The 21,991-nt window shown below is 32.3% G+C and overlaps 2 protein-coding genes and 1 long non-coding RNA gene across 4 annotated transcripts; 2 read left to right on the forward strand and 1 right to left on the reverse strand.

Annotated features, from left to right (window-relative positions):
* On the forward strand, nt 1–4,020 carry LOC148601213 (putative defense protein 3). Its single transcript, XM_088555257.1, has 5 exons — nt 1–69; nt 845–1,047; nt 1,454–1,584; nt 2,640–2,734; nt 3,756–4,020. Exons 2-5 carry the CDS (start codon nt 858–860, stop codon nt 3,895–3,897), a joined length of 558 nt encoding a protein of 185 aa, XP_088411383.1. The 5' UTR covers nt 1–69; nt 845–857; the 3' UTR covers nt 3,898–4,020.
* A 296-nt stretch (nt 4,021–4,316) lies between these two features.
* LOC148601214 (uncharacterized) lies at nt 4,317–13,569 on the forward strand. Of its 2 annotated transcripts, XM_088555254.1 has the most exons (8): nt 4,317–5,469; nt 6,134–6,305; nt 8,613–8,698; nt 10,150–10,224; nt 10,889–10,903; nt 11,265–11,288; nt 11,902–11,916; nt 13,415–13,569. In XM_088555254.1, the coding sequence occupies exons 1-8, from the start codon at nt 5,412–5,414 to the stop codon at nt 13,567–13,569; spliced, it is 600 nt and encodes a 199-aa protein (XP_088411380.1). In that variant the 5' UTR covers nt 4,317–5,411. The 2 variants fall into 2 exon arrangements, with proteins under 2 accessions (XP_088411380.1, XP_088411381.1); XM_088555255.1 differs by lacking the exon at nt 11,265–11,288.
* Nucleotides 13,469–20,669, reverse strand: LOC148601215 (uncharacterized). The gene is made up of 4 exons (XR_015917114.1): nt 20,487–20,669; nt 15,981–16,639; nt 14,436–14,500; nt 13,469–13,601 (listed from the first exon to the last, which is right to left on the reverse strand). It is a non-coding gene; the product is annotated as an uncharacterized LOC148601215 (long non-coding RNA).
* Between the last annotated feature and the right edge of the window lie 1,322 nt (nt 20,670–21,991).

The raw sequence follows: 21,991 nt of genomic DNA on the forward strand, positions 1-21,991 counted from the left end.
TTACTCTTATTTACAGCAAAAGGACCATGAAAAGGAACGACAAAAAAATAATGATCATTTGGAGGATAAGTAAAACAAACATCGAATAACACAATTTACAAAACATATATTGAGAAACTAAAAAAATGCATTAGCATATGAATATACCATAGCACCAGCAGTCGTCCCTGAGGTTTCTAGAAACAATGGCCGAATTGCTCATTATATGTAAAATCCAGGTTTAAATAAGACAATCTACGAAAGGGTGAGCCATTATTTTCGCGGATTAAGATATAAAATGAACGGAATAACGTCGTCCTACTAAATAAAATCATTATAAATAAAGAGTTAAAAGAACTACGTGATATGCTTATTTAAGATAGTGTCCACGCTGAAACCAGCCAGTGGATTGCACATCACAATTTTTTTAATATTTTTTTTTTTCATCCATTTCATATCACAAATGCATCCTAACTCAATGTTGAATGTTGGTTATCTTTAACTGCAATTGTTAAAGAGAAAAACTGAAAAAGGGAAATAACTCTTTATTTTGGTGTAAAATGTGGATGGTTGATTTGTTACGAAACATTAAAATCCAGCCATTGTTGCATTAAAAAAATCTATTTGACTTACATATCAGTGGGATAAAATTTATCATGTGTCAAACATATTACAGGATTTGCATGATATTTTTACAGATAGTCTTTCAGCAAATAAAAATGAGCGTAGTTACTCACTGTTAACTAACCATACATCATATCATCTACTTACATGTACCGGTATAATAAAATCAATCGTATTTAAACTTATACAATAATGTTTAAAGATCATGTAATCATGTGATCATGTCATCGTTTCTTGATAGCTTAAAACCAAATATGATGCATAGAGTCATAGCAATATTAGTGATACTGAGTACATTGTGTAATGGCAAAAAGGATGGGGCACCAACTGGTTCATGTGACAGTATGATGCCCGCTCATAGCAGTAATGTAGGCCAAACCACACAGTCGCCATACCAAATTGCAGTGAACAGAAATATGTACAAAAAGGGAGATACATTGACAGGTTAATGATTGTGTTAACTCAGTGAAAACTGAATTTTGGACAACAACAACACAAACAAAAACAAAAACAAAACAAAACAAAAACATTTAAGTAAACCATAGTAAAACAAAAGTAAAACAAAATAAAATACTTTACAAACAAACAATCAAATAGACAAAAAGAAATAAGAGGAAATAAACAAACTTTGTCCTTCAACTCCTGCGTAAACTGGACAATAAACTTTGATAAAGAAACATCTACAAATCAATCGCAGTAAACTTATATTTAAGATTAGATAACTTTATGATTAACGTGAACTAATTAATTAGTACTCTTTTTATTGCATACACACATACTAAAATACATTCGGATTGACGAAAGTAAAGCTATTTAAAATGCATACATATAACTGTGTTCTCTATTTCAGTTTCGTTATATTCAACAACAGATAAGTTCAAAGGTTATATCATACAGGTGAGAAGTGGCAACGGTGAAAAGATTCCCGGACTGAGCAATGCTGGGCAGCCAAATTCAAAACTGATGGCGTGCACATCACCGGTAAGCTCAGAAACTCAATAAAACAGATTAAACATGAATTCAAAACCACGAAGTGTGCCGTTTTACGGGTTATGTTCTGTTTGGCTCAAATATACAGGCATATTTTGATCTAGATGATTTTTAGGTAATACTTACACCGGATATAGTGGTGATGATAATTAGGTATATCCAATATATAATATAATCTATTTTTAGCCGATTACAACACTTCTCTTCAAGTATCAGATCATTTTCTGTCCGTTTCTTGGGTAACGTAAGTGTGGTGTCTGACCTCGATTGTTAATTTCAGATTTCTATTAACTAGATCGCAGACCTCTCACCTGATATGGGCTTATGTAGGAAAATGTTTTTTTTTATTCAAAAAGTTTTGGTAATATTCATGATGAAAGCAGATAAAAAAATAGAAAAAAAAATGAAACCAATAATTGAAGGGACTTCTTTTGTATGATCAAACCGTATGCTAATTCTGATTTTTCCCTAGGCATCTTACTGTAAGGCATGAACCCTTGTTACAATGTTTGATAGTAATTTCAAAAACACATTATGGAGTAGTCGTGGGTAATTCAAAACTCAAATGGCTATCCTAACCTGGAAACTCATACATAATATGAACCATTAATTATTGTTTTTGTTAAGTACAAATCACTGTTACAAACAGACCACTGGAGATTCACCTTTAGATTTCCGCTGAATGTTGCATACTCGTAAATAAATTGCATTCAAAACAGCAAAAACATGAATAAGAATGCATCTGTGTTAAGGTCACGTGGTTAAAGATTACTTTTGACAGATTATTTAGAAAATAAAAATGTTTTGATACTTCGTAGAACATTTGAAGCGAATTGCAATTCAACCTGTAATGTATTTATTGATAAGGCGAATTCATAACCCGGCGTAGCAGCAAATATTCCTATCACATTCAGTAATAGAATCAAAAGTCATTAATAATCATTTTTTTGTAGTATTATTCATCTTTCGTGAAATAAAAGAGTCAATCTGATTTTACCGATACATGAATCCGATCCATATTGTCCCTTTTCTTACTATGTTTTTAGAATGATGCTGTAACTCACTCTGATGCCTCAGAGAAGTCAAATGTTACTTTTACCTTTGTTGCTCCAGAATCTACAAGAGGAGACTTAACAGTATAGTAAGCACAATATAGCAATTATAGAAAGCACCAAAACAGATTCCTATCGGTGTTTAAAAATGACCATTATTTGACACAACGTATGTATCCAACGCTATTAACATAAACATATAATGATCGTTCATGAATTATACCCCTTTTACCATAAAAAAACTAACAACTAGGTTTGTTTCTTAGGTTGTGTAAAAAAGGTAACTCTCTATTTAGAATTATTTTTTGTGCATCATTCAATACTACAGGAGATCTTAAAGTCTCGTGTTAAGTCTGATCCAATTGCGAAAGTCCACCAAGGACATAAGGCAATTTCATGTAACTATATATTGTTGGAATTGAAATATGGGAAGTTAACACACTGCAGCTCATTATAAGATCTTAAATGACGAGTTACAAAATCAAATATATGTTTTTATTTTTCGGGAATTCATTTGACGGATAATATATATTTCTTTGGTATATGAAGGTCATACTATGTATCTTAATAAAAACATGCAAGTAAAAACCTCAAATTATTCATAACTGAAAACAATGAAGATAGTTTATGAAGCCTGGTGATTTAGCTCGGCTTTCTTCCATTTGATATTATATTCTTCATTAAAACAAACAAAAAAAGAAAAAAAGTGGTGTCGAGCATTGTTCACCTTAACAAGAATATCTCCTCCATATTTAAGGAGGTATACCAAGGGTAAGAGATATAATTCTTGTAATCAGTGATATGTTTGTAGCATTTTTAATTTCACTGAAGCCTATGAAGATTCCATTTGAAACAGAATGAAAACAGTCCAAGTTACTTTGAGGCTTACATGAGATTGATGTAAAATGCTGAATACAGACGTTCCAATGATTTGTAAGAGTCGTGTCCCTTATCTCAGGTCTACATCCTTAAATGTTTTTTTTAAAGTAACTTACCCCTGTTGATACAGTTGCTAATCAGATATTTTCAAATGCAGGTTTCTTTTGAAAACATATAATTCCTTACTCACAAAGCACTATCTATGTTACAATGCTTCCATTTTAATTTTAGCGCAACAGTCGTTAAAGACTACAGTACATTTTGGGTGAAGATGCCATCAAGTGTTATTAAGTCGTCATCTACAGGTGTTTTTCCAAGCCTTATTGTACTTTTCTGTCTTCTACTTTGTTCTGTTATTTTGAAGAAACTGTAAATTAATTAGGAGCATCACATATCCGGAACAATATAATATAGAAGAAAAACAATTACATGACGGCAAAACGACTGTGATGCTCTGCGCACAGATAAAGATAATTACATATGCTAAAGAGAGAGAGAGAGAGAGAGAGAGAGAGAGAGAGAGAGAGATATTTGTTACTTTCTTTTTTTAACTTGAAATACTTCATATTTAAGTTAGACAGTGTCTTTGATCAACTGTAAAGAACTTTGTAAGAGTACATTAGTTTAATATAATATATTTGAAGTAGCCACAAGTTCATTTCCTTTCCGTTTTTACCTCGATGTAAATGAACTGATGTTTATAGTTAAAAAATGATATGCCTTATTTGTCTCGTTTTCAAAGAACACAAGAAAAATAAAATTTATCGAATCAACCTTTCCCGTATACATATGAAAATTGTTTCTTAAAAAGTAGACTGCCATTAATCATCATTGTTACATATTACATTAAGAAGATGTATTATACTCATAATATATTACTTTTTATCTGAAATGTGGACATAATTTGAACGATCTATAAATCCTTTAAATGATAAAAATAATCTATCCATGTGAAATTGTAACCGTTTAATAAGCATCTTTTTCGTTTTTGCAAGCTTGAAACAGCTTTACATGATTTGTTTATTCATTTTTGTTTAACCACATACTAAATAAGAAAATGAAGAATGCAAAACCTGAAATGCTCCCAGAGATTGTAGGAAGATATTATCTGATTACTTTATCAAATCTTATTGCATGTTTTATATGTTTTGTTATGACTTCATGATCTGGAGAGAGTTGGATAAAATTAAAATTCTGGAATTATATTTTCCGGCAACTTGCAGATCAAACTTACGAACGCGAATAAATTATGAAAAGGAAAAACAAAATGCAATTAAGAAGAAAAATCTTCGAAAAGAGAACAAAAGTTAATCATTAGATGAGGGTTCTTTCGTGCAGAGCAAAACAAAAAGAAAACAGGCAAACAAACTATAAAAATCAATACGTCAAACGATATGTTCTGCGTCAGAAAAACGAAAGTCTCATCCAAATGTAAAAATGTAAAAATAATTTGTCTGTTATCTTTTTATTTACTGTACATGTGAATGGAATATAGGGCTAACACTGTCCATTCGATTGATAGATTCACAAGCCTTAATTCTACGTTTTGCTTTTTGAACCAAACTGCAGCACACTGGCCATAGCATTCGTAACCAGGTAAAACAAGTAGGAAGAGGGCCCCAATTTCCATGTATATACAGTTAAAACCATACATAATTATAGTAATGCAAAATACCAATGATTAATGCTATACAAACCACATGTGATCAATAGGGAATAAATGCGGTTTTTTTTTTTTTATTTTTTTTTATTTTTTTATTTTTTTTTGTTGTTGTAAAAACAAGACTGATGAGATTTGTGTAATCTTGCCTTACGACTAGTCCAACTTTAAGCGCAGCATACTATTTAAGAAAACCAGGGTTTAAAGATTTGTTTAGAATAGATTTTATGACTGACGGAATGAAGGTGTTTTATGTCATCATAGGACTGATCAGTTGTTGCTGTGGTGAGTTATGTTTTATATTTGTGTGTGATATACATCCACAATGCAGTTTATAAAATCAAATGCTTGTTTGTTTTGTACAATTTGAAATGAAAGATATTTCTTTTGTACTTCTCGCTCATTCTCCGCAAAATGTAAGTCACTATAGTCTTGGCAGTGGAATGTAGAATGTGTAGAATGTGTGTAGAAGACATTATAATCTTTTGTTTACATTTTAATTAAAAATGTCAAAATGTTTGGCCCGAAATGTAACCCATCATACGCTATACCATGATGTATTTATATCAAATATCTATCACACTATTGACAGATTGTAGCTTGTGAAGTGAAACGAAATAAAACATGTAAGATAAACAAAACTGTTCTTTTAAATAGAACCCTAGCAATGTCTTTAGATTGAAAGACAATGCTGTGATATTTGTGGTCAGAACACGGATCAGAAGTGGTTATCAATGTATTGGTTAGACAAAAGAATACATTCCTGAGATAATATTAAGTCAGCTTAAGAAGTCATTAAAAGTGTAAATAAAAACATTCATAGGAAAAAAAAACAAAGAAAATAAATTTTGTCTGCAGATGAGTGGTTTCCTCCCAAATCCAAACATATCCCAAATTTTTATCATTTCATTTTTCGTTTTAAGTAAAATAAAGTTTCAAATTATTTAAGCTAGCAGATTATGCAACTACCCATGCAACAGACAGGTCAGAGGTCATTACATTAATGTTATTGGCGGCGAATACTCAAGGTCACAATTTTCATGTCAAAACCCATCAATTTTATATCGTAATGGAGGAGTTTATGAGTGCTTTACAAAAGAAGGGCCATTTTACATGCAACGGTAAGTATATCTAAAAATGATTATCTTTTTAATTTAATATTAATCTACATCTGCATTAATTTTTAATTGAAAATTTGAGATGAGGCTTGCTGTGAAAATTAAAATTACCCAATGAAAATACACATGATTTAAATGCTTTAGAATAACACTTTTTCATCTATTTAAATAAATGTGAATAAATAAAAGGTTTTTGGGTGTTCTCTCTCTATGTACTACTTAATATGACAATGTAACTCAATGAAAAATGACGAAAAACATTATAATAACGAAACGGAAAGTTTGAATTAGAACTATGTATGAGTTGAATAAGAAATTTCATGATTTTCTTCAAGATGTAAAAAGTGATACATGTTAGTAGAATTAGTGATTTGCCTTTTTCTGATTTATTTGGCTCCTCCGAGATTCCCCCATCGCTGTTTCATTTGTTCCACAATATCGTGCATCCATACCTTATGGTAGTTCATTGACTCGATTACTGACACGCTTTTTATTGGACAGATGCTTAGTTGAGCTAATCAATTATCATGTAGGCTTAATATTATGTTCATAGAAGGTTCTAAATAATTCATCAAATGTTCTGGTTCTGAAATACATAAAATATCTGCCGTTTGTATTTTTTTATATCAAATTCATACAACAAGTAATCAATCAACCTGTCCCGTCGAATATCATATAATTGGGTTAACGTTGAAATAAAACTTAATCCGTTGTGTTTTGAAATCTATTATATATTCAAATCGTAAGAAAGTATATGAAATTAAATTTATTTGTTTTTGATTGGCTCTTCTCAAAAACAATTTCGTAAAATTATAGATAAATATTTATTAATGACTTTCATTATGAACGTCATATGCTTTCAGATGACCATATTGGGTATATGTAACAAATATGCACATAATTAACCGCTGCTCTCATTTAGGATCGGTTCAAAATTTTAACTTGAGATGAAGAAATTTGTAAACTTTGAAATCGTGACTCTTTTCACATGTTTACCTTAATGTAATTGAGGTTATGTATACAAAATAACATTGGCCAATTATATCACCGTCATAGTAAAGAACATGAAAAATGGAAAGACATACATAATGAAAAAAGTTAACCGAAAATAACAAAATAATAAAAGGTTATATATGACACTAACACATCGGAACCTCGTCCGGAACAGATATACTTCATGGTAAAGTTATTTATGCACATTTAGACAAAACACCCTCAGAAAATGAGGACTTCCAATTGCGAACATCATACTTCACACAAAGCAATGTTTAAATTCATTTTACACAAAGAACCTCAATAACAGCTCTTGTCAAATCAATAAAATCTCAATTATCTAGACCATCCGATTGAACTACATATCTAAACCCCTTCTATTCCTGCCACCTTTTAATTACTTTACACCGTCATTTTACATAGATTCTTGGATTCTAATCTCCATTACCTATAGCTAACCAAGATAAAAATAAACTTAAGGAATCAAACATTTATTTTGGCATATTACAAATTATTTTAAAGATATACAGTTTTCATACCATGAACAAATTAATCGAGTATGTGTAAAAAAAATCTCATTTCTTTATACTGCGTTGACATTTCATCTTAAATTTTAATTTATAAAGTTATGTTGTACTACGATTAAAAGTCCGATAGCTAAAGTATACCGTGGCCAGGCCCTTGCTAGCTAGAAATTGCTTATAGGGTGGGGTTCGGAGACGCGTTCTTTAGACAAATTATTCCAGACTTTTATATTACTAACCCTGGAACCAAAGAAAAGACTATTCGAATGTTGCTATTATTGTTTATCTGGAGTGTTTATATCTGTAAGCAGACGGTGCTATTTAAGAACCAGTTCATAAAAAACTCAGACATTGCTGTAAACATTTCCTATACTTTGTGTTTCGATAGTGCTTTCTGTACTCAATCTGTGTTTTGAGATAACCGTATATTCAACTCGTATGGTCAACCAAATCAACGATAACTTTTACAAAAAGAAAAATTAATACAATATCAATATAATCTTTAATCTCGAAAATGACAAACTTAGACGGATTATGTGGTCTGTAAATGTTTCTATGTTAGAAAAAAAAAAGGATTTAATTTGATGGGTTTTTGATACACATGAATCTCTTCCTGTTTGAATTTTATAAAGACAGATATTTTCGTCTTGTAAAGACGAACATAATGTTTTCGCCTTTCATACGTGTATAAACTCTGCATATGTGACATGATTTAAATTTGAAATATAGTTTACACAGCGATTCCCGTAAAGAGCATTTTCAGGAATTTACAAATAATTTGCTTTTAATTCAGCCGGAATGGTAATGAATTTCGCTGTGTGAAGAACATGGCTGCAGACTTTGATGGGACATTCTCCTTAGTATATGCTACCAGCTTTAGTAAGTATCACCGCAATAATATTCGGATAGTACAATTGAATTGGCATGAAACTTTCACAATAAATAATAATATTACACAAAAACCCAAAATAATTTATGATATTGTTGACTGTATAATTTATTTGCTTGATGATTTATAAAGCAACATTTTAATGAATCGACCAAGGACCAGGTTCATGACTGCTACGTGTGTCGTTTGTATTTGTATTTTGCTTTTACTATGAAATACAAATCGTGTCTAAATTGAAGTTTGGTGTCACTAATTGACTTATTTCTAGTTCATGGCATTTATACCATCTTTTCAAAAATTGATTTTAAAAAGGGAGGGTGGCCCTTGGCCTGTCCCTTATAAAAACGCAAACTTGTAAGATGGTTCTCATTTCGTTTATGTTAAAAATGAAGAACCTTGGAATTGTATTATTGATATGACGTACGTACCTAACACCTAACATAAACATATACATATGTACAATGTAATGTTTGATCCATGACAAACACCAGAATTGTTTACGTATCGGTAATTTTTTATTAAAGGAAGTAGCTATCGTCCATTTTAAGACGTTTCCTTTGGGAAAGCCGACTTTGTCTTAAAACGTTTTGTTAACATCTGGTTCCAATTGCGTTTTAATCAATAAAATGATAATTTAAATAAATAAGAAAAAATATTAAATGTCAGGTGTTAGATTTTGTGGATTCATAGCAGGTCTTTATGTCTTAAAAATACAATAAATAAATAATAATAGGATGATAAATTGAACTGACTGAATAACCACAATTTTGTGAATGGCCGATTGATATTCATTTTTGCGGGGACAAGGCCACCATCCCTTTTTTAAGCCTACCTTTGAAAAATGGTTGTGTACTATCTATCATACTCTCATGATTTAAGGTGTATCCTCTGCATATGTCATATGCATTATGTTGATTCTATGATATGAACACTATTATGTCATTTTATGTCACTACTGCATACTTATATTTCAATGATATTTGCCATAGCTTTTACTTAGCTTTTGCATTAAAGATTTATTATTATTAAGTACCAGTCCATATACAATTCAGACATTGCCTATGGGAAAGTGATTTATGGTGTAGAAAAAAAAAAAAACCACCGAACAAACAATATTTTTTTCTCTCTTCAGATGCTATCTTTGTAGGTAACATTAGTCTTTTCTGTATTCAGATCTGCACTTTTGAGAAAATTATACATTCTTCTCATACTAAAATCGACCTAATCAAAGCAAATCAAGAACGATAAATCTTACAAAGTGCTTATTTCATGTACAATCTATATATTTTTTATGTCAAATAAAAAAAAACAAGACTGGTTATGAGGTCTAAAACGTATTCTAAATATGAAATAAAAGTAAAGTTGGTGTGTTTTTGACACTCATGAATCACCTCCTGTCTGATTTTGTAAAGACTGCTACTTAAACAGTATTTTTGTTTAGATCAGTACAAAAAGATACCACAGTTTTGTGAGGTTTGTGGTCATAGACATGACTGGAAGTTGTTCTTAGATGTTGGTAAGCTGTAATTGCTTTATTCAAAAATACAACCAGTAGTGCATATAAATACAATGCTTGTTTATTTAAATGCCTACCCCGGACTTGACTGTTTATGAGTAACTCGGCGGGTGTTTCTAGAAAAGCAGAGGACGCTTACCCTATTGGTGCACCTGGTCCCAGTTTTTAGGTTTTAGTGGAGTCCGAGTTGCTCATTTGCTTTTGTTACTTTGTATGATTTTAGTTACTTGTTCTTTGTTGCGTATGTCTGTTTTTCATATCTGGTCTTTGTCCCTGGATTGCATTATTTTGATTACTCTGTAATACAACGATTAAAGAAGGGCAAATGTCCTATTAAACAAGTGGTAAACGCCGGACTTAAGATGTATTTTCGGACTTACAAAGTCCCCGTACGGTTCCACACTGTTGTATGGCCAAGAAAATATAGTACTTCTGCCTCCACTTAGTCAAGATTGACCCTTTATTCCCCTTGATAATAGCATAATAGACCATGATTCTATGATAGTTTGATTATCACACGATTCGATGTTGTTTGTTGAAATCATGTTGGTCACTAAAGTTTGTTATGCGTTTATGAATATGAAATAGATATGATATCGATAACCGTTATGCACAACAATTGTAATTCTAAATAATTAAAGAAAAAAAAACAATTTCATTTCAGTAATTGGTACGCCAGGTAAGTTTAGTTATTCTTTAAACGATAAAACGATGAAAATTGAAAAAAAGACTGATGCCTGTCTAAACTTTCAATCTCTCAATCTACCAATATCAGTAAAATATAAACCTGTATAAACTACATGTATACACGTGCCTAAACCTATAAAAATAATCAAAACAGAAGACCTTCATTATGACAGATTTCGATGTAAAAGTTAATGTCTGATTTTACCTAAACCCATTCATATATGTAAATTATTTTCGAAGAAATAAAATACTTGACATTTTAATTGAATCTGTTATCAAAACGACTTTTACATATATGCAAAGGTGTCTATTTTTTTAATGAGTATACAGCATAAATGAATGTACTTTTTCAGCTGCCATGGTACAACACTTTATTGGTATGTCAAAGCTACGACACTGATAACAATAAATGAAACGTGTTTAAGAACTTTCAATTAAAAACATGTTATTGTGCTATTTGAAATACAAAAAAGTATTTTATATACGGTACTTTACACCATATCTTGATTTCCAGTCCGTGGGTATTTGTAGAAAAGAACAGAGGGCTCTTACACTAAAGGTACACCAGGTCCATACATCAGTTTTAGTTTAAAGAGTATGATGTTGATAGAAGACTTTAATGTCCGGACTGCGCTATATAAGAATTATATAATAAAAAAAAAGAAAACGAAAGGACAATGGTAGATGATGGCGTAAACATTAATAAAGTTAGTGGGTTACATGTATAAAAGGGTAGAAATAGATGTGAAAACCAGTTGCTAGAATAATGCAAAGGAAATGATTTATTTATTTTAAATTGTAATTACTTTGATCAAAAGTGTAAGTCGGGGTTAACCGTCTCGTTTTCCCTTTTCTCTTATAACAATAACTTTCACCAAATACAGAATGTCAATCTAGAAATTGGAATGTAATATATGTATTGAAAATTTCAAATAAATTTGACAATTGTCATTTTTTAAAGAATAAGTATACTTGCTATTTTTCTTTCAGATCACAAAATTAAACGTAAGTAGTTCAGATAAGTATTAACTGATGTCAACTTTTATGTGTTCACATTTTTCAAACACACATTATATTAGTATTTGTGAATACATGAAGGCAAATTAAAACAATTATTTGAAATTTAATGACTTTTAATATAACAAAGTATGAATCGACAAAGTGTTATGATTGAAGTCCAATATATATATATATATATATATATATATATATATATATATATATATATATATATATATATATATATATTGATAGGGTTTAAGCGCGTTATTTTGATGACAGCATTTGAACTTTGTTTTAAACCCTATAAAACAGTCGGGTAGTAATTTTGATAGTCACCTGTTAACCCATCTAGACGTATATCAGATGATTTTTGTATAAACTTGGACAACCTTTTTTGGTACGGTTTAAAATTTAAATCGCATATGTCCAGCTTCAATGGTGGTTTCACGTGCAACTCTTTTGGCTAAGTTACATTTTTTTTGTTTTATTTGTTGTCATGTTGGAGTTTCGATTTTTTTCGTCACGTAAATATAAACTCGTCTTTGGAATTATTTGTAAGTTTGTATGCAACTTGACTGGTTTTAAAATGTTTTTGCTTTTCCACATTACCACGCTTTTAATTATTTGTTTCTTGTAGTTTCAAATTAATGTAAATGATTTTAAATAGGAAAAAAATAAAAAGTTCTCAAATCTTAATAATACAAAAAGTACAATTTTTTAAATAATCAATCTGATTGTTTCGCAGATTCAAGGGACGATCAAGATTTAACTTTCAGCTTACAAAATGAATAGATATACCACTAGGAATGTTATTATGCATTCATTTTTACAGAAGTATGGAGAAATTTTTAAAACATCTTTCGTTTAGTCAAAAAAGATCATTTACGAACCACTGTTCATGGTCTGCATTTAATTGATTTCCAATTTCAGGTGTTTAAATCCAGAAAAAAATCATGAGTAATAGAAAGTTGCATTTATAAAATATATATTAATGACAATAATTATAGTAATAACAATTACAGTAACAGTAGATACAATATTGTATTACATTTTAATTTTTCTAATTAACTTATGTTACTAGTACTATTATTTTACAATGTTTTTCATAAAAACATAAGAAGAAGGTTTCTATATCAACAGACAAGTGGCAAATCAAACTTTTGTTCCGAGGCAAAAAGGGGGGGATAAACCTTTATAAGAAAATTGTGGATCTTGCGTTTTTTCTTGGGCTAAAAAAAGCCCATCATAGCTGGGATTGGCCTCAAAAAGGCATTCAATTTTGAATTACTGTATGCAAACGTACATAACAAAGCGACATGATTAAAATGATAATAAAATTATTCGATAAAATTTAATATGAGCACCTTAAGCATTTTCGTGTTTTATGCATTTAAGATGCTGCAACATTTGACCATGATTTGTACAGAACACACAATGTGTGACAACAAACAATTAAAAAATATACTTATAGTAAATTATAAGCATGATTTGTATTTTACAGCTATTGGTTGTGCAGTACCAAATGCTTGCTCCGTTAAGAATCCATTTCTTGATATCAAGTGCCCTACTGTTGAACGTGTTGAGCCGGATGTTGATTGTGTCTTTTGCAGTCGTAAACAAAGTGTATCTTTCAAGTTCGATAAAATTATCTTTTAGTATTCATCAATAGTTTTTATCGACAACCCTTCCTGAAAAATAAAATACACACAGAAACACCAATAAAGAAACAGTACAAGGTCAATATTGCATGCTTCAAAAATGACAAAAAAGCAAACACGGAAATTGGAGGGAATCAAAAATGTTTTTCAAAACTACATAACTAATGCTGTAATTATACTCCATTGACCACGTGATACATCTAACTTATAGTTTTATACCAATTTTTTTTTAACTGTTGAAATAGTTACTTTCCATGTTATACCACCTATCGTAATTCTGAGAATCCCTACAAAAACCTATGAAAATATATGCCAAAGTAATCACTCTGTTTTTATTTACACGACAGCATAAACTATGAACAGTTATATTGTACTGACTGTTAGGAACAGCAAAGAGTTTAGAATATCTAATATATTTAGTAAGCAGTACTTTATTTTACAATTTCAACACAGTTTATGCTCGAATATACGATTTCGCCGAAAGCATCTTTTAATCCTGACTACTTATAAAACTAAACTAAATTATAACTCAAATATATGAAAAATTACAAACATACCAATCACATATATTACTAATTTCAAAGAAGGATTGTTCCTAAGACTCCGTGCTGTTTTCTAAAACATTTGCCTAGTATCTGCCTTTTTAAAAGCATTCCCGTTTTTATCTGATGTCATTCGAATATTTGCCTTCGATAGTGGTACGACTCTAATTAAAGTCAATCATCAAGCAGTTAAATGAAGGAACAAACAAGGATTTCATTTTGAGTGTCAAAGCGATGTTTTAAAGAATTTAATTTGATGTTGAACAGACATTGAATATACTGTAAGTTACAATTGACACGGCTTATCAATAAGTATACTTACAGCTTTACGAGAAGAAAATGCTGGAGTTATGAATATTAACTGTACTGGTTTTCAGTTGTTTCTCTCTAGATAATAATTTCAATGCAAATATAGAAAAGCCTACCTTTACGAATTTTACATTGAATGTAAAATAGACGAAACAGTAGGTTTTGTTTTGAATGTACAACCTCTCGTTCCTTATTATATCAGTTTAGTAATGAATATTAACTAGCAAAAAGAATATCATAACTTAAGAGGGAGGTAAAACCTAGATTTAGCCGCCATTTCATTAGAAATGCCTGTACCAAATCCGGACCATTGCTGCCCTTTGGTGTAATATCTATTTTGCCATACGTATTTTGGACTTGACTTGATTATGAATCGGAATAGTGTTCGATAATTTTGTTGTTACCCTCATTCCATATGAAACTCTCAAATGTTGATGTATACGGACAACAAACTATTGAGACCTTTTTCTTTGCTCGTCAAAACTTGTACTTTATCATGCCTGTGGACATGTCTTGCGTTTCCAAAGTCACCATTTGTTAACAACAAGAACAAATAAAAAATATAGTCGAGGTTGATGGTAAAAATTCTGGTACAGACATTTTGTTTTTCGGCATGTAGTAATATCGAAAGAGTAATCAAGGGAACCAAGATTCTAGCGGAAATCAAAAGAATGTAATTCAGGGGCAAAGACCAGACATGGAAAACAGACAAACACAACAAAGAACATAAAGTAACTAAAATAATACATACAAAGTAACAAAAGTAAATTAGCACTAAAAACAAAGCATACGCATTATGTTTTTTTTAATAATGACATGAAAATTGCGTCTTTCTATTTTTCATCGTATATTTTGAAGTTGCCATGTCATCACACGTGTCTGATTCCAAAGCACTATTATTCGTGTGGGACCAATTTTCGTAGTTTTCGTGGATAGGCCAAACCACGAAATCTGGTTTCTAACAAACAGGAGAATTTCAATTATGAGTATACTGAAAACACCTCGAAACCACTGATTCAAGAATCCACAAAGTTGTGTTTCGTCACTAATCCACAAAAAATGGTATCCACTAATTAAAGTACTTTCGCAGTATAAACGTTACGGAGAAAAGACCTAAATAAGTCCATTTATAATAATTAAATTACAATTTAATCACATTTTGTATTCCCAAATATACGTACCCAGAACGATACTAGTGTGAATAAGACGAATTCTGTATCAAAAATGACTCAGAACAATGTTCAAAACTCCCTAAAAATCAATTCAATTATGCACAGACTATAGAGCTATCTTTCAAAGTTTGTATAACTCTCTATGTAATAAATGTCATTCTTACCATTGACGAAAAATATTTTAAAAGAAAACACGAGTAAGTGAAAATAAATAAAACTCTTTTGAAAACAAATTTTTGCATGTGCCAACCACTGCCTGGGTCTTCCGTGGGCACCCTGAAAATACAACATTTTAATTCAGAATGAAATAAATTGAACCAATTCAGTTGAAATGTCATATAGTGAAAAAATATTTTTTTTAGTCCTTAGCAAGAGGTAAAATATACCTGCAATTCTGTTCCAGTAATTGTTTTCACAACTTGCATTAAGTCTTGATGTAAGACATTCTTTGCCGACTATAGTTAAATGAAGGCAATCACTTTCCATCTAATGCTTATTAGCATTAGGGTTCTTTAACGTGCGAGGAACGTGGCATTGGCATCTTTCCTAACACGGTGCACCACTATGGTTTGCGGTCAGGTTTTCCGTATCATAGTCTGACAACCCCAGCATGTAACACACCAGGGGTACCCCATTCCACCATCTGGGGCACACATCCCAGTTGCTCTATGGGCACAACGCCCTAGCCCCCGGCTAAGGTTCTGAGCACTATTTAGTCGCCTTTTACGACAAGCTTAGCGCTGCTGCAGGCCTATTCTTTTAACATCCGGACTTGCACGGGGCTAATGCTTACATGTCCTTACATTAAAAATCAAGGATTTAAAATTTATTATTTACATTTTGTCGCCACATTTTGTGCGAATTTAACAAAATGCTGCTCAAATTGGGTCAACCCTCCCACCTTTCTCCTTATCTAGTTAAAACGACCACAACTTATTTTTCAATTGTTTATTACTGCAAAATTGGTATTATTCGGTCTTTCAGTAAAATTCTAAATCAAATTCAAAGGAATCGCATTCTTTTTAATCTTAATGTATGCATCAACCTGAAATATAAAATTGAAATTATCAGAAAAAGAAAGATTTTGAAACATTATATGAAACCTTTTTTGCCAAATATACTATTGCTCTTCTTAATTCCATATTCAATAATACTGTACGGGAAAAAAACTCATTAGAAATGTATATTATGATATTGAAGGTTTAATAATGATTTTACAGTACAATTACCTTAATAACATGTGTTCCCCGACTCTTTTCCGGTACTTGTAATTGAAATAAACTAAATGCATTTGAGGATGTTCACTGGTAATGTTCAGCCAGTTTTTTTTCTGAATTCTGGACTCACCTGTTTTTATCCATTTCATAGCATTAAAATATTTTGTGCCCAGTGATCCCAACTTTTCTTTTCAAAATTTAATTAAAAAACAACTTAAATTGTTATTTGGGAATTTTGTTTGAAATCCGTGTTATTTCTTCAGGGTTTGTTATAGATAATATCTTTTTAGACAATATCTATGAAAAGTCAAGAGGAATCCCTTTCCGCAAAAATTTCAAATGCTTATATCCCAAAAACTAGTACAGTGACCGTCAATATTTTCTACATATATTGTTCTTGGACAAAAGATCTTCAAAAATTCACAACCCTTTGAAATTTTTGTAATTTTTAAACTGAGCAGCCAACATCCTTAAAGCATGATTTTAAGGTATATCAATGTGCCAATTCAAATTGTCATCAATGAATTTAGATTACATTTGCCATTTGTTTTATGTCCAATGTATATTCCTTCACTCTTATGAGGCTGACTTTATAGCTGATCTGATCCGAAAGAAAGAATATCGTTTGGTTAGATCCTTTAATCTCTGTTCCCGCTATATAGTTGACGTATTATCTTTAAACAATCGTAATTTAGGGGATTTGATTCATCGCATCTACCCTAAAGAACTTGAGATAAAGGAGACTACAGACATTGTGAGTTCAGCCTCATATCTTGACCTACAATTAGAAATCGATGGTAAAGGAAAACTATTGACCAAACATTGCGGCAAACGTGATGACTTTTCATTCGGAGGAGATTGTCAACTTTCCTTTCATCTCTGGCAATATCCCCTCAGCACCTGCGTATGGAGTGTTCATATCACAACACATACGTTATGCCAGAGCTTGCCGAAACTCAGCAAACTTTTAGTATCGCGCTAGAACTCTAACAAATAGGCTTCTGGAACAGGGTTATGTTGCTACAAGATTGAAATCATTACTACAGAAGTTTTATGGTCGTCATCATGAACTCGTGGATCGTTATGGTGTATCCATCTGCACCATGAAAACTGATTTATTCAACGGGTCATAGTTTTCCTTTCCTCGTTTGTCTACCCCGGACTTGACTTTTTATGAACAACTCGGCGGACGTTTCTAGAACGCTTACCCTACCGGTGCACCTTGTCCATTTTTAGTGGATTCCGAGTTGCTCATTTGCTTTTGTTACTTTGTATGTATGATTTTAGTTACTTTATGTTCTTTGTTGTGTATGTCTGTTTTCAATGTCTTGTCTTTGTCCCTGGATTACATTCTTTTGATTACCGCTATAACCTTGGTTCCCTGATTACTCTCTGCTTAAACTAAGGGTGTGGAAATGTTTTGAGGAATGTTTCAAAGAATTTAAATTGATAAATGATTTTAAAAGTGTCAAAGTGATTGATTAGTTAGTGTTCATCGACCAATCAGTCCTATTTGGCTATATCCGGGCGATAAAGCATTAAATGAACGATAAAATGAAAATGAATGATGATCGAATGAAAATTGGGATGAGACACAAGGATAATTGGGTCGACGAACTTTGATTGCCACTGGAAAAAGGATAGGTTGGTAAGTTTGGCCTCCTGTAGCGAAGCCTCGAATCGTCTGTCACATCAATAGTTGGTTATTTCGTCCTCCTTCTGGTTTCACAATCACCATTGGACCCCGTGTAGGTCCGGGTGTCTAAAGAATAGGCCTGCAGCAGCGGTAAGCTTGTCGTTAAAGGCGACTAAATAGTTCTCAGAACCCTAGCCAGGGGCTAGGGCGCTCTGCCCACAAAGCAACTGGGTTGTGTGCCCCAGGTGGTGGAATGGGGTACCCCTGGCGTGTTACATACTAGGGTTGTCAGGCTATAATACGGAAAACCTGACCGCATACCATAGTGGTACACCGTGTTGAGAAAGATGTCACGTTCCTCGCACGTTAAAGAACCCTGCTGTGGTATTCTCCCGGAGTAGGAACCATAGGGCTCCACCAAAGGAGGCTAAATTGCCCAACCCTACCCATCCCTTCCTTTTTCTAGTGGCAATCAAAATTATTCGACCTAATTATACTTGTGTCCCATCCTTTTTTTTTCATTTCATCATCATTTCATGTTCATCGTCTGAATATAGCTGAAATATTGCTTTTCGGACGTTAAACCCCAACAATCAATCAATCCTGTTTACTATATGGACGATTACGATACACATTAAACTAGATCCTTTAACATGGACATGTTGATAATATGATCGAAAGTTAAATGTTTATAATAAAATATATGGTACAAGATTCTACATATTTTCAGTTTCGAAAATGGATGCCTTCATTCAAGACAACTGAAATAAAAAAAAACACAGATCATAAAACAAACGTGGCACCAAAACACTTATTTCAACATTTTTTATTGGAGTCGGAGTTCTTCATTTACTATAGTTACTTTGTACGTATAATTTGGTTAGTTTATGTCCTTTGTTGTGTGTGTCGTTTTATTTGAATCTTTGTTTCCTATATTACACTTTCATGACTTAAAATCTGTGATTATCGGGAGAAAATACCGTCAAGAATGGAATAATTCAAATACGTCAAATTCAAAGTACATTGTCTGAAACATGTAGGAAACTTACACAATGTAGGAAACTGAATAAAGGAATAAAGGAAAACATAAAGATGCTACACATACATCAAAAGCACTATAGTATGAATTTCAACCATTAAAAAAAACGGGAGGGTAAGCATGTACTGCCACTATCATTTTGCAAATGAATATAATCCTGTAGTAGTAGTCTAGTGGCAATTACGCAGCTCACCAACACGGGTCACAAAGGGGTCAAATGAAAAATATTTTACACATGAGCGATATCATTCATTTCAACAAAGTGTCTCATATGTCAGATAGAAACTTACATTGCAATATCGGCCAAGTGAATTGTAGTGACGACATTAAAACCTATATAGATATGATTTTTACAAAGACTGAACGTACCCCTGATGACGAAATTTATTTGAAAGTATCCATACTCTACAGAGAAAGTCCGTATACAGAACACAGGCTCGATAGTAACGGTCAACTGTGAAATGCATACTGGCTAGCCTGAAATTGTTGGTATATTGCAACTAAGAAAGGTGATGTTTACAATTCGGATATTATCACGTTTGTCACCAAGTTACGATTTCAAACGTCTAGTATTATCTTTGTTCAAGTTAAGGTCTAGGTAATAGGTAAAAGAAGGTGTATCAGTTGTCTCCTCAATTTCTAGTTTATCTGAATAGACCTCTGTCTACCAGATATTTCAACATACGACTGTCAAAGCGGACCATTTTTTGTCAGAGTACGTGTTTTCCCCCACAAAATAAGCATTTTCTTTAATACAAAATAAATGTTTCGTTTGGTTCAGAGCTACTTTCATTTGCAGACTAAACAATGTACCTCTTTTTGTAAAAGGACATTTTTGAAGTGTTGGTATCAAATGGGTAGCAGGGAAAGTCGAATTGCCTTCCCCTATAGAAATACTAAAGAACGTTAGTACATACTTGTGATTATTATCGTTTCCTCCTTGTGTATAGTACTAAATGTTTATGATGAGTTGTAAAGTGAATTATTAAGACAAACTTACTCAGGCAGTCACAAAATGTCCGTTCATAAATGAAAGAAGAGGTCGTGCTGAAATTCCTTCTTTCAATATGATATAATTCTTCCCTGTTTCATAATTAAGGATTCGAAAGAAGGATTACGATGAATATGAACCTATTTAAGTCATTTCCTCGTTAACAATAATCTCATTTATTTTTTGCACACCTGTAATATTGTGATGTAAAGTGTTATTTTATAATACCTAAATATAACTTCGATCAAAACATGTTTTTTTTTCTATTTCCTCTACTTAGTTATTAGATAAAGATATCATTACGGAATAATTTCTGACTAGCCAAGTTGTGGTCGAAAGCCTCGGAACAAAAATGTGGCAAATACAAATATTATCACGAAATACATTTTTAATATCATGTTACTCTCTTCTTCGATAGGGGTGATATGGTGCGGAAGTTGTTCTACATGCAACAGGGAATTGAAAAGTAAGATTTTAAATTTTAATGAAAACTAAAAATACAAAAGAAGGAAAATTGTTGTGTGTGTACATTTATTCAGTAACAAATATTCGGCAAAGTAAAAGTAGAATTCCCACAAATATCATGTAGATATTTCATTGTCTCGTTTAAATATGTAGTGTCCTGTTGGTTGGAGTTATGACATGATGCAGAACATCTGACATTACGACAATTCAGATCGTATGTCGAAATACATGCACATATCAACGACTGTTTTCCTCTGAATCGACACCCCCCGTGCAGGTCCGGGTGTTAAAAGAATAGGCCTGCAGCAGCGCTAAGCTTGTCGTAAAAGGCGACTAAATAGTGCTCAGAAGCCTAGCCGGGGGCTAGGCGCTCTGCCCACAGAGCAACTGGGATGTGGTGGAATGGGGTACCCCTGACGTGTTACATGCTGGGGTTGTCAGGCTATAATACGGAAAACCTGACCGCAAACCATAGTGGTGCACCGTGTTGGGAAAGATGCCACGTTCCTCGCACGTTAAAGAACCCTGCTGTGGTATTCGATAGGAGTAGGAACCTTTGCGCTCCGCCACAGGAGGCTAAATTGCCCGACCTTACCCATCCCCCCTTTTTCCAGTTGCAATCAAAATTTGTCGACCCTATTATCCTTGTGACCCATCCTTTCTTTTTTCATTTCATGTTCATTTTATCATCCATTTCATGTTCATTGTCTGAATATAGCTGAAATATTGCTGCTCGGACGTTAAACCCCAACAAACAAACAAACTGAATCGACACTATAAGAACTGCCAGATTAGCCGAATCTAGAATTTTTCTACTTCATTTGTACATCAATTTTAGAGTCATCTATTCTGACTATTTGCTTTAAAGGTCAAAGCAATGTTCCATCTATAAGATATGACTCATCACAACATATATTGTATTTAGTAGTTGCAAATCTGACATCACGTTTTTTGTTTTGTTTTGTTTTTTGCTTTTTGTTTGTTTTATCCTTGTTTATGCTTTTTTAAAAATATTTTTGTTATTCTGTATATACAAATGTACTTTTTAC

Source organism: Perna viridis, chromosome 12, assembly GCF_037379345.1.
Source record: "Perna viridis isolate PV_CMFRI_1.1 ecotype Kerala chromosome 12, ASM3737934v1, whole genome shotgun sequence".
NCBI classification, from domain to species: Eukaryota; Metazoa; Mollusca; class Bivalvia; order Mytilida; family Mytilidae; genus Perna; species Perna viridis.

What these genes read in the sequence shown, in the direction of transcription:
- LOC148601213 (XM_088555257.1), top strand. Translation starts at nt 858, where the DNA reads ATGATGCATAGAGTCATAGCAATATTAGTGATACTGAGTACATTGTGT. An exon ending in AAAGGGAGATACATTGACAG is followed by an intron (nt 1,048 to 1,453) that starts GTTAATGATTGT and finishes TCTCTATTTCAG; the next exon opens with TTTCGTTATATTCAACAACA. An exon ending in TGATGGCGTGCACATCACCG is followed by an intron (nt 1,585 to 2,639) that starts GTAAGCTCAGAA and finishes CTATGTTTTTAG; the next exon opens with AATGATGCTGTAACTCACTC.
- LOC148601214 (XM_088555254.1), top strand. Translation starts at nt 5,412, where the DNA reads ATGACTGACGGAATGAAGGTGTTTTATGTCATCATAGGACTGATCAGT. An exon ending in ACTGATCAGTTGTTGCTGTG is followed by an intron (nt 5,470 to 6,133) that starts GTGAGTTATGTT and finishes AAATTATTTAAG; the next exon opens with CTAGCAGATTATGCAACTAC. An exon ending in GGGCCATTTTACATGCAACG is followed by an intron (nt 6,306 to 8,612) that starts GTAAGTATATCT and finishes CTTTTAATTCAG; the next exon opens with CCGGAATGGTAATGAATTTC.